The following is a 12493-nucleotide window of genomic DNA, read 5'->3' on the forward strand; positions in this document are numbered from 1 at the left end:
ACATCAGTGTCCCGGCATGTTTCCCCTACATTTTTGTCCAGCAGCTTTATAGTCTCAGGTCTTAAATTTAGGTCTTTGATCCATCTTGAGTTGATTTTTGTGTATGGTGAAAGGTACAGATCTAATTTCATTCTTCTACATACATACACACAGTTTTGCTAGCACCATTGTTGAAGAGATTGTCCTGGCTCCACTGTATGGTCTGAGCACCTTTGTTATAAATCAGTTGGCTGTATGTATGTGTATTAACTTCTGGGCTCTTTTTCAGCAAATATTTATTGAAAGGTTATTATGTGCCAGGTATTATACTAGTCACTAGGAATTAAACGGTGAACAAAATGGGAAAATCCTTGCATTTGTTGGATTTAAATTCTAGTTCTGAGATATAGTTGATAAAATAAGTTAAAAAAAAAAAATCAGATGCCACCTGCGGTGCTGACATCCCATATAGGCGCCTGTTCTAGTCCCGGCTGCTCCTCTTCCAACCCAGCTCTCTGCTATGGCCTGGGAAAGCAGTAGAAGAAGGCCCAGGTCCTTGGACCCCTGCACCCACGTGGGAGTCCTGGAAGAAGCTCCTGGCTCCTGGCTCCAGATCGGCACAGTTGCGGCCATAGCAGCCATTTGGGGAGTGAACCAACGGATGGAAGACTTTTCTCTTTGTCTCTTCCTCTCACTGTCTGTAACTCTACCTCTCCATAAATAAATAAAATCAAAGTCAGAGCAGGCTTTCCGAGAGGGCTGCATTGAGTAGGGATTTGATGTGAGAGCTGGAGCCCAGCTGGAGGAAGTGGTTCTAGGCAGAAGGAGCAGGACATCAGCTGTGCAGTGGGAAGCTTTTGGGGGGTTTTAAGCAGACTGACTGGAAGTGGTTTATGTGTTAGCATTACCACTAGACGAGGTAGGTGAGAGTGAAGGCAGGGAACGTTGTTGAGGCTCTTGCTGATCATTGGAATGAAGGAGGGCAGCCCAGGGTGGTAGCAGTGGAGGTAGAAATGGTTGGGTTCTGACATGATTTGAGAGAAGAGTTGCCAGAGGTTTTTTTTTTTTTTTAGCCAGAGTATTTGGGAGCATGAAGCTGCAGGGAAGACTGAAGGAGAAATAAATACAAGGGTGAACTTAGGAGTTTCTGTTTATACTTATCCTGCTAGGATAAGTATAAATGTTAGCAGTTGTTACTACTATTAGTTATCCAATAAATGCTAACTATTATAATCATCCATTAAATATTTATTAGCTCTTTGGTAAACAGTTTGCTATGTTCTGGGAATTAAAATGATGGCCAAAAATAGACACGGTTGTAGCCTTTATGGAATTTTCAGTCTAATGGGGATAGATGGGAGTTGCGCAAATAACCATAATGTTGGTAGTTAGTTTTGTCTTTTTTCAAAAAATAATCTGTTCATGAGGTCCCTAGGAAGAAATGAGTGATTTAAAATCAAAGGTATCCCTTGACATTTCAGACTACTTAAATTTTTCCCATTAGACATATCTTATAAGGTTATATCTTAACAATATATATATTTTAAAATTTGCATATTTATTTGAGAGCCAGCTGGAGGGAGAGACAGACAATCTCTAGCCTGCTGGTTCATTCCCCAAATGCTCACAATGAGCTGGTCTGGATTGGACTAGGCTGCATCAGCCAGCCTGAAACCAGGATCCTGGGACTCAGTCAGGTTTTTCGTATGAGTGGCAGGGACCCAGCTTGTTGAGCCATCAGCACTGCCTTCCAGGGTCTGCCTTGTCAGGAAGCTGGAGTCAAGTGCCAGAGGAGGAGAACAAACGCAAGCGCTCTGATGAGAGATGCAGGAATCGTAATTTCCCTGCCAAATCCCTACTTCTGACTGGTTAATGTACACACGGGAATGAAGTTGAATGAAGTTAGCTGTCTTTGGCTGAGATAGTTGTATATTGAACCTAGGTATTGTATATTTCATACAAATTACAGTAGTAATAATTTTTATGTTTTTAAAATATCAACAGGTTCGTCATAAGGCATCACAGAAGGTTTATGCCATGAAGCTTCTTAGTAAGTTTGAAATGATAAAAAGATCAGATTCTGCTTTTTTTTGGGAAGAAAGAGATATTATGGCCTTTGCCAACAGTCCCTGGGTGGTTCAGGTAAGCATATTAACTTTCATAAGCTCAATTCCTTTTTCTGTAAGTGCTTATTAGTCGCAAGAGTTGATTTTGTGTGCCAGAGTTCTGTGCCTCATTCACACAGTAGTAATGCAGTTATTTTTATAAGCTCTCATTCAGTATGCTTGTTTATTGTTCTTAAACAGTATATTCACCTACACAGGACATGTAGTCATTACTTAAATTGTATGAATGCAAATATTACTACAACTTTCTCTTTTTTAATTCTTTTAAAAGAATTGGTTTATCACCAGTATATCGTTGCTTCCGGCCCACATTTTCTAATGATTACATAGTAGGAACACAGTAAATTCTTTTAATCATTCACAAGGATGTATACATACTGATATTGTTAGTTTATGTTACTGGGAACGGCGCATGGTGTAGCAGGTTAAGCCATTGTCTGCGGACCTGACATCCCATAGGGCACCGGTTCAAGTCCTGGCTTCTCCACTTCCGATCCAGCTCCATACTAATGTATATGGGAAAGCAGTGGAAGATGGCTCAAGTACTGGAGCCCCTGCACCACATGAAAGACCTAGAAGAGGCTCTTAGCTTGGGATCGGCCCAGCTCCAGGCTTTGTGGCCATCTGGGGAGTGAACCCGCAGATAGAAGCTCTCCCTGTCTCTCCCTTACTCCCTTTCCCTCTCCCTCTCTCTGCAACTCTGCCTTTCAAATAAATAAAAGCAAATCTTAAAAAAGAAAAGTTTGTTACATTGATTAACCTGTCCGTAAAAAAAAAATCAAAAAACAAAAACAAAAAAAACTTTCTACAATAAACACTTTAAAAATTCTTCTACAGTCTTTCATATGTTACCTATAATGTGAGACATTATTAATATTCCTAATTCTACTACTTTTTTGGCTATGGATTAAGAAATTTATGGGTCTGTGTTATCTCCTCAATTATATATCTCTTACTAGTTTTGCTGCTTTAGATTATTTTAATATCAAGATTTTCAAATACTAGTATTTAAGTCTACAAGCATTTTTGACTAAAAGTCATGAATAAGATTATGTTATATACCAATGAATGTTTAGGATGTTTAAGTAATATGAGAATTTGATGCCCTGCTTTAAAAAGCAACTTAAAGGTTAACAAATTGCCATATTAATATTTATGTCATTTAAAAGCTCATTACAGTTGCTTTTCTTATGAGGTTGTACCTCCGTCTCCCCACCATTATTTTATGTAGCCAGTGAATAGAAATTCTGATGCGGGGCTGGTGCTGTGGCTCAGTGGGTTAACACCCTGGCCTGAAGCGCCGGCATCCCATATGGGCACTGGTTCGAGACCTGGCTGCTCCACTTCCAATCCAGCTCTCTGCTATGGCCTGGGAAAGCAGTAGAAGATGGTCCAAGTCCTTGGGCCCCTGCACCTGTGTGGGAGACCCAGAAGAAGCTCCTGGCTCCTGGCTTCGGATCAGCACAGCTCCAGCCATTGCGGGTGTCTAGGGAGTGAACCATCGGATGGAAGATCTCTCTCTCTCTCTCTCTCTCTCTCTCTCTCTCTCTCAGCTTCTCCTCTCTCTAACTCTGACTTTCCAATAAATAAATAAATCTATAAAAAAAAGAAATTCTGATGTGTGCAGTTAAAATTAAAATTTTTGTAGCAGTAGTATACCATGCTATTTTACTTGGTTAAATACGTATTGGGCCTGGCGCTATGGCATAGTGGGCTAAGCCTTCACCTGCAGCACCAGAATCCCATATGGGCACTGGTTCAAGTCCCAGCTGCTCCACTTCTGATTGCGCTCTCTGCCAGGGCCTAGGAAAGCAGTGGAAGATGGCCCAATGCTTGGGCCCCTGCACCCATGTAGGAGACCCGGAAGAAGCTCGTGGCTTCGGATTGGCCCAGCTCTGGCCATTGCAGAGTTTGGAGAGTGAACCAGAGACTGGAAGGATCTCTTTCTCTCTGCCTTTTGAATAAATCTTTAAAAAAATTAAAAATTATTTTTCCAGTATTAGGTTTAAATTAACTTTCATAGTAGTCGATTCATTGTTGTATCTAGTTAATCATTTTATAAATGGGCACTGTTAAGTAGCTGAGCAACCAACACAACAGTTGAAATAGAGATTTCAGTACAATACAGTTGAAAGTGATTCAGATGTAGCCCCGATTTCACGTTTATCTGACTTGATAAAGGACATGCCATTTATTATATTTAGATTTCTATATATGAAATGTTTAACTTTTTAAGAAAACTTATCAAAGTAATAGACTTATTTTTATTGTTTATTCAGTGATTTTAATACATCCACAGATTTGTGCAGCCATCACCACTACCTAATTTTAGAACATTTTTATCACCTCCAAAAACCCTTCAACCATTCAGCAATTACTCCTCAGTCCCCCCTTAGCCCAGTCCCTGTCACTGCTGATCTACTTCTGTCTCTGTAGATTTGCCTGTTTTAGACAGGTCACATAGATGAGAAAATGCAATATGAGGTCTTTTGTGACATCTTTCACTTGGGATGATGGTGTCTACATTCTTCCATGTTTTATTATGTGCTACACTTCCTTATTATGGCTGAATAATATTCTGTGGTAGGGATATATCATATTTTGTTCATTACACACGTAATGGACATTTGGATGGTTTCTAATTTTTGGCTATTGTGAGTAATGCTACTAGGGACAGTCTTTCATAGTTTGGTCATATGTTCGCACTTTTAATGAGTTTTCTTGCAGTGAAATTAATAGTTATAGGTTATGCCCATAATAAATTTTAGTGGATTATTTTGAACAGTTTTCCGAACCTCAGCTCTTATATTTTAATTCAGTATTTAATTATGTGAATGCTTCCGTAATTTGTTGTTATTGTTCTCTTGTGGAAATAGTACTTTCCATTTTTCTTATATATAAATTATGCAATATAGGGTGAGCCTTTGGCATAGTGGTTAAGACACCACTTGAGGTACCTGCATCCCATACTGGGACTGCCCAGGTTCAAGTTTGGCTCTGCCCTTGTTCCCTCTTCTTGCTACCATGCATTGTGGGCAGCAGCAAGTGATGGCTCAGGTAGTTGGGTTCCTGCTTCCTGGCCCCAGCCTGGCCTATCCCTGGCTGTCGCAGGCATTTAGAAGATGGGAATGCTCTGCTGTCTCTCTTCTCCTCCCCCTCCCCCCCCCTTCCCTCTCCCTCTCCCCCCCTCTGTCTTTCAAGTAAGTCAAAATTAAAAAACAAAACAAAAAGCCAACACGCTGTAGTATAAGTCACTGACCCACCTGTATTTCCTAGATATGTTCTAAGTATGGTTTTGAATTCAGTCTATAAATATTGGCACATTTAAATATTTTTATTCCTTTATTAGTAAAGAGGATTTTTGTCTTTTTTAAGCCATCTGTATATTCAGTTTGTTCTGTTTTCCTAGTGTCATTCTTTTTGTACTCCCTTTTCTTTGTAATTTCATCATGAAAATACATACTAAACACTTTAGCTTTGACTTTTTCTAAAAAAAATTATTTTCTTTATTTGAAAGGCATAGTTAGAGAGAGACAAGAAGAGACAGGGAGAGACCTTCCATCTGCCGGTTCACTCCCAAATGGCCACAACTGCCAGGGCTGGGTCAGACTGAAGCCAGGAGCCAGGAGTTTATTCCAGGTCTCCCATCTGGGTGCAGGGGCGCAAGCACTTGGGCCATCTTATGCTGCTTTCCTGGCACAGTAGCAGGGAGCTGGGTTGGATGCCAGTGTTGTGGGCTGTGGCCTAACCACCATGCCACAGTGCTGGCTCCCAGAGAAAGTTCTTTTGCCTTCCATTTCTAGCACTGTAACTAGTTCTTCTATCATCACACATGTATTTCATTCTTAGAATGAAGGTTTTTTTTTCCTTTATCATCCTACTATTTAATTGGTGTGATACCTTACCCTTTCGTAGATACTGATTTTGTATATTTAAAACCGCCCCCAGTTTTCCTCTTAAGCATTTCTTTTATCTATCTATCTATCTATCTATCTATCTATCTATCTATCTATCTGAAAGAGTTACACAGAGAGAAGGGGAAGCAGAAAGAGAGGGGTCTTCCATCCATTGCTTCACTCCCCAGTTGGCCTCAACGGCCAGAGCTCTGCCGATCTGGAGCCAGGAGCTTCCACTGGGACTCCCACGCAGGTGCAGGGGGCCAAGGACTTGGGCCATCTTCTGCTGCTATCCCAGCCCATAGCAGAGAGCTGGATTGGAAGTAGAGCAACGAGGTCTTGAACCAGTGCCCATATGGGATGCCGGCACTGCAGGAGGCAGCTTTACCCGCTAGGCTACAGCGCTGGCCCCCTCTTAAGCATTTCTATGAGTATAATTTAATTTTGTTTCTTGAATTGATTTGTGCTTATGATGGTAGTTATCTCAACTGTTGGTTCTTAGTGTTTTTTTTGTTTTTTTTTTTTTTTTTTTTCCTATCTTTCCATGTTTACATATGGTTACCTTTTTGGTTTGCTTTGCTTACTCCTAGGAGGGGTGGAACTATATTATTTGGTTGGGTGATATGGATACCTTTTTTTATGAGTTTGTGGTTTCTCTGTCTCTCTTGGGGCCAGTAGCATCCTGGATTGGTGTCTGATTTCTCTGGTCCAATACCAGTGATACAGTCTGAATACAGGTAGCAGTTCCACTTGCTGTAAGAGGATGGAAAAAGGGATAGGAGTTGGCTCTGTTCCAAATGTGGCTACCAATTGCTCATTCTGTCCATTGGTGTGGGGCTTATTTCTCCCTGTATTCCTTGAGGCTAGTATCATTTAGATTTTTCTGAACTGCTTCTTGGCCTCTTTTCTGTTATGAGTTCTGTGTAGTTTTAGAAAGCTATTTTTTTAAGGTAGTGAATTTTTTTCTTTTTTACTTTTTAGTATCTTGTATTATGTTTTCCATGAGGGAAAAAATATTTGTTTACCCGTATTTTGATGGTAAGGTTAAAGAAGGTTCCCATATAAAATTTTTTCTGGTGCTTTTTCTTTTCTTTCTTTTTTTAAATTTATTTTTATTTATTTATTTGACAGGCAGAGTGGACAGTGAGAGAGACAGAGAGAAAGGTCCTCCTTTGCTATTGGTTCACCCTCCAATGGCCGCCGCGGCCAGCGCGCTGTGGCTGGTGCACCGCGCTGATCCTAAAGCAGGAGCCAGGTGCTTCTCCTGGTCTCCCATGGGGTGCAGGGCCCAAGCACTTGGGCCATCCTCCGCTGCACTCCCTGACCACAGTTTCTGGTGCTTTCTCCATTCAACCTTTCCAGTTTTAAAATACAAGATTTTATATTTTTGACTGTGATTTGATTATAAAATATTTGTCTTACTCAATAGTAATGATAGTTTTTGGATTTTGTTCTGTTTATGGTTTTGGGTTTTTGCTTTTTTAAAAAACAATTTTTCCTTTTGTTTTCCAGCTCTTCTGTGCCTTTCAGGATGACAGGTATCTGTACATGGTAATGGAATACATGCCTGGTGGAGACCTTGTAAACCTGATGAGTAATTATGATGTGCCTGAAAAGTGGGCCAAATTCTATACTGCGGAAGTTGTTCTTGCCCTGGATGCGATACACTCCATGGGCCTGATCCACAGGGACGTGAAGCCTGACAACATGCTCCTGGATAAACACGGACATCTCAAATTGGCAGATTTCGGCACTTGTATGAAGATGGATGAAGTAAGTAAACAAGTAAAAAAAGAATGCTAGTTTTTCAGAAACAAAAATGAAATGGATCAAGACTTTATGGTTTTGAATAAAGATAAATTAAGTTTCGTTGTGTAGTGACTCAGGTATGATACAACCAAATGAAGACATTTCCTTTGCTGATCATTCATCAAGCTGTGGAGTGCTTCGTTAATGAGCCCTAGAGAAATAAGAACTTGGCTGTCTTAGTTACTTTCCTCAAAGAATCTGACAGCATTTGTTAGCAATCAACACTGTTTCAAGTATATTATGATCTTTTTGAAACTATAGGGCACAATCTGAAATCAGGGTGCCTGTACCACTGTTGCAGTTTTGTATTTTTCTTTGAGAAGAGGAGGTGAGGAACGTAGCTATGCTGCTGCCTCCTGCCCACCCTCCCTGCGTCAGCCCTGTAGAATCAGTTGGGGACATCATCTATCGTTACACTTTACCTGTTGACCAGTTCATACATACTATGATTGATAGGTTCAGTAGTATTAACCTTATACTTATTATCATATTGATTTGTTTTGTTTGCAAAATCTGTTTTGTCCTTTTTTCTCTAAGTGTACTGTAATGCTAGCAGTAATGCTGCATGGCAAGGGGTCGTATTTTATTTCCTTTGTGTTCTCTTGTTGGATCTAGAAGATTACTTGTCTGTGTTAAATGTTATGACTTGTAAACTTTACTTGATAGCAGTGTGTATTGACAGCAGATTGGATCATCTTTTGTATGGTTTTTCATAACCTTCCAGTGTGCTTATGTAGGTAATATAGTTCTTGTCAGTTACATGATCAGGACATTAATTTGAGTTAATTTTCTTTTTTCTTTATCTTAATTTATTCATACCACCTGTGTGACGTTTAGTTCATTGTTATCAGCAATCTATCTTCTTTCATACTCAGATTAGATTTTACTTCATCTAGAAAGTTTGACGTGTTCATTTTTTTTTTCAAGATTTATTTATTTGTTTGAAAGTCAGAGTTATAGAGAGGGAGAGACAGAGAGAGAGAGGGAGCTCTTCCATCTACTGGTTCACTCCCCAGAGGGCTGCAACGGCTGGAGCTGAGCCCAATCAAAACCAGGATCCAGGAGCTTCTTCCTGGTCTCCCTCGTGGGTGGAGGGCCTCAAGCACTTGGGGCATCTTCCACTGCTTTCCTAGATGCGTTAGCAGGGAGCTGATGGAAAGTGGAGCAGCCTGGACTTGAACCCGTGCCTTAAGGGATGCTGGTGCTTCAGGTGGCAGCTTCACCCACTGCACCACAGCACCAGCCCCTGACGTGTTATTCTTAACCTGACTGGTCACTCTTTTAATATCCATAATATTCTCATTTATTCAGAACTTGTGTGTTACTTTAATCAGCTGGGGTGTGTGTGTGTGTGTGTGTGTGTGTGTTTTCTTGGTCTACTCTGCTAAAATGCAACATCTCTTTACTTTTTGTTCTTTTCAGTAGGGTCTGTTACTATGTTCTGCACCCTGTTGTAGAGTACTTGTTCCTACGCTGCCTCTTACTGTTATTCAGTATATTAAAATATGAAATAATGAATGGTGAAAGTTATCTGTAATGAAAATTAAATACAAAGTCATTTTCTATTGAATCCTAAACTTCTATGTGTTGTGTATATACTGTGTGATGTTTGTGTGCTGCATTTCTTTTTTTTTTTTTCTTTTTTTTTTTTTTTGACAGGCAGAGTGGACAGTGAGAGAGAGAGACAGAGAGAAAGGTCTTCCTTTTGCCATTGGTTCACCCTCCAATGGCTGCCGCGGCTGGCACGGCGCACTGATCCGAAGGCAGGAGCCAGGTGCTTCTCCTGGTCTCCCATGGGGTACAGGGCCCAAGTACTTGGGCCATCCTCCACTGCACTCCCGGGCCATAGCAGAGAGCTGGCCTGGAAGAGGGGCAACCAGGACAGAATCCGGTGCTCCGACCGGGACTAGAACCTGGTGTTCCGGCGCCGCTAGGTGGAGGATTAGCCTATTGAGCCGCGGCACCGGCCCACTGCATTTCTATATGTGTGTTCTGATTATAAGTAAACACACTATTAGGGATGCAGTGGGGAGCAGATTAATAAATCACATATTTTTAAGTGGAGTAATGGTGGTTAAAGAAAGAAAGGTAGAGTGTGTGAGAATATGGGGAACAGGACAGAATATGATTACCTATAAAATAATTTTACAAGTATGTAAGCAGATACTAAAATCGTCTATTGCAGTATCTTAGACCTATTTTATTTTGCCTTAACTAATTTTGCCAACTATTTCTTAATAAAAGTTGTGCTGCCTGTTCAGTTGATTGTCACGAGTGGTCTACACTCAGGTCCCATCTGTATTGTATGTTTCCTCCTTTCAGTTTCTTTCTCATTCTCTCTGCTCTCTCTAACAGGCAGCCAGTCAATGCGTTTACACTTGACTTTGCAGAGTATCTGTATAGCATGTATACTGTTGGCTTAATAAAGAATATGTGTCATTTTTTTCACTTTTGTCTATTAGTATTGTTTTCATATCCATCTCTGATAAATGTAAATTAGTTCTTTGCTTATTACTGCTGCTTAGTATTCCATAATATCTATCAATTTACCTTATTATTATTCCCTGGTGTTGGATTTCTAGGTCACCTCCAACTCCCTGCTACCAATAATACTGTCTTTCACACCCTCACGCATGTGCTGTGTGTATCCTGACAGTTCACGTGTGAACCTAGAACTCAGCCCGCTGTGTCGGGGGCAGGAGTCCCCTCATTTTCAGAGTGGTTGTCTGAGTTTAGAACTCTTCTCAGCAGGACATCCGTGTCCCCACAACATCAGTGACCTCCCTGTTGTTCAGCTCTCTAAATGTTGCCAGCCCAGTTGGTGTACAGTAGTGTGTTTTAAGATTGTGTTTATCTGTACTAATGATGACACACTCTCTTCCTGTCCTTGCCAGTCTTCCTCTTTTGTGAACCACCTGTTGTCTCTTTTTACCTGGTTTAAACTGCTGCTTCTTGGAGTACCTGAATCTTGTGTAACGTGGGTCGTGATTCCACAGATGCTGTGGGTACCTTCCCACCCACTACTCATCTGTGCATAGTTTGATGAGTTAAGATTAAAGTAGAACTCCTTGATATTTATGTAGTTGATTATTTTTGAAATACTGAGCTTTGAAAATGTTGATTGTTTCACCTCAAGCCTCTGTTTTTCTCAAGTGACACTAATAATGGTGACCGTTATTTGAAGAACAGAAGAGTTTATTGAGTTTATAATTTTGTGGTAGTAGTTACTATGAATAGTGCTATTTTAAGAATCAGTCCCGTGCTTTGCCTTTGTTTGATCATGCTGGCTTCAGTGTGATGGCTACACCAATGCCTTTACCAAGGTGCACAGCGCCATTCTTACTCTGCAGACAGAGCTGGCAAATGAGAATATAAGGCCCAGTCCTGCCCTGGAGCTTGGTTTTGCATAGCTTATGTACTACAGCTGATTCATACGTTTTTAGAGGATTATTTTAATAAAGAAAAAATTGTGACAGAGATCCTGTGTGGCCCACAAAGCCGACCATATCTGAGTCTGCTAATCCCTTACCTGCTACACAGACACAGGTGCTTGAATCGTTTTGCCGCTGTCCTGACTCCTTGTAAAACATTATGCCATGGATAAAGGCAAAAATAAAATATAACAATAAAGTTAAAACAAGGACAAAAATAATTTTTATTATCACAGTTAGGATCAATGATATTTCATCCAGTTGTATCACTGATAAATTGTGGCTTATACAGTTTGCTGAATGTTGCAAGTTTTTTCTCAAAAAACATAAGCTTATATGAATGTGAGAGTCACATTGTGGTTTACTAACATCTAGAAGTGTCTCAGAGACAACTGAGAACTATTTAAAATACCTTGCCTTACCTAGATATGTTGGTTTCATCCCTTGCCTGTTATGCATCTCATAGCAACCTTTTCTGCCTTTTAAGGCACAATACACATTCAGAATTTACATTACCTGCAGATAGGTAGATCATTAGATTTTTCATGTAACCATTTGGTTAAATTGAGTCTGTAATGTTTATAAAACAAACTGGTAAATTGTGTATGCTCTTAGCCTTTCTATAGGTGACATTAATTTATATAATATAGGTGTGTGGTTTTTTTTTTTTTTTAAAGATTTACTTATTTGTTTGAAAGTAGAGTTATGGAGAGGCAGAGGCAGAGAGAGAGAGGTCTTCCCTCTGCTGGTTCATCCCAAATGGTTGCAATAGCCAGAGCTGCACCAATCCAAACCCTGGAGCCTAGAGCTTCTCCCAGGTCTCCCACATGGGTGCAGGGGTCCAAGCACTTGGATCATCTTCCACTGCTTTCCCAGGCCATAGTAGAGAGCTGGATTGGAAGTGGGGCAGCCAAGACTTGAACTGGTGCCCATATGGGACGCCGGCACTGCAGGGGCAGCTGTACCTGCTACACCACAGTGTCGGCTCCATATGAGACTTTGTGATTCCTGGCCTTCATATATGCTGTTCGGTAGTCTTCCTGGCAAATTCTCGGTCATCCTCTGAAGCTCAGTCCAAAGTTTCCTCTCTTGTGAAGGCTCTGTAGCTAGGCTCCTGTGTCTTTTCAACTTGTCCCTTGGTTTTTGACACTACACGATGTTCAAGACTTGTGTTTTCTCCAAGTCCTGGAGTCTGCCACTTCTCCAAGAGTTCTGATTCCTTCTATTAGAGGGCAGGACTTCACACGAGTAT

The 12493-nt window shown here is 40.7% G+C and overlaps 1 protein-coding gene across 5 annotated transcripts in view; it reads left to right on the forward strand.

The window, feature by feature from the left end:
- The window catches only part of ROCK2 (Rho associated coiled-coil containing protein kinase 2), a 149518-nt gene that overhangs the window by 85994 nt on the left and 51031 nt on the right, over window positions 1–12493 (forward strand). For all 5 annotated transcript variants that reach the window (XM_051827822.2, XM_070069461.1, XM_051827821.2 and 2 more), the window contains exons 4-5: window positions 1984–2121; window positions 7514–7774. In XM_051827822.2, coding sequence (XP_051683782.2) covers window positions 1984–2121; window positions 7514–7774 — 399 coding nt within the window. The remainder of the gene's footprint in view (window positions 1–1983; window positions 2122–7513; window positions 7775–12493) is intronic.

Source organism: Oryctolagus cuniculus, chromosome 2 (assembly GCF_964237555.1).
Source record: "Oryctolagus cuniculus chromosome 2, mOryCun1.1, whole genome shotgun sequence".
NCBI lineage: Eukaryota > Metazoa > Chordata > Mammalia > Lagomorpha > Leporidae > Oryctolagus > Oryctolagus cuniculus.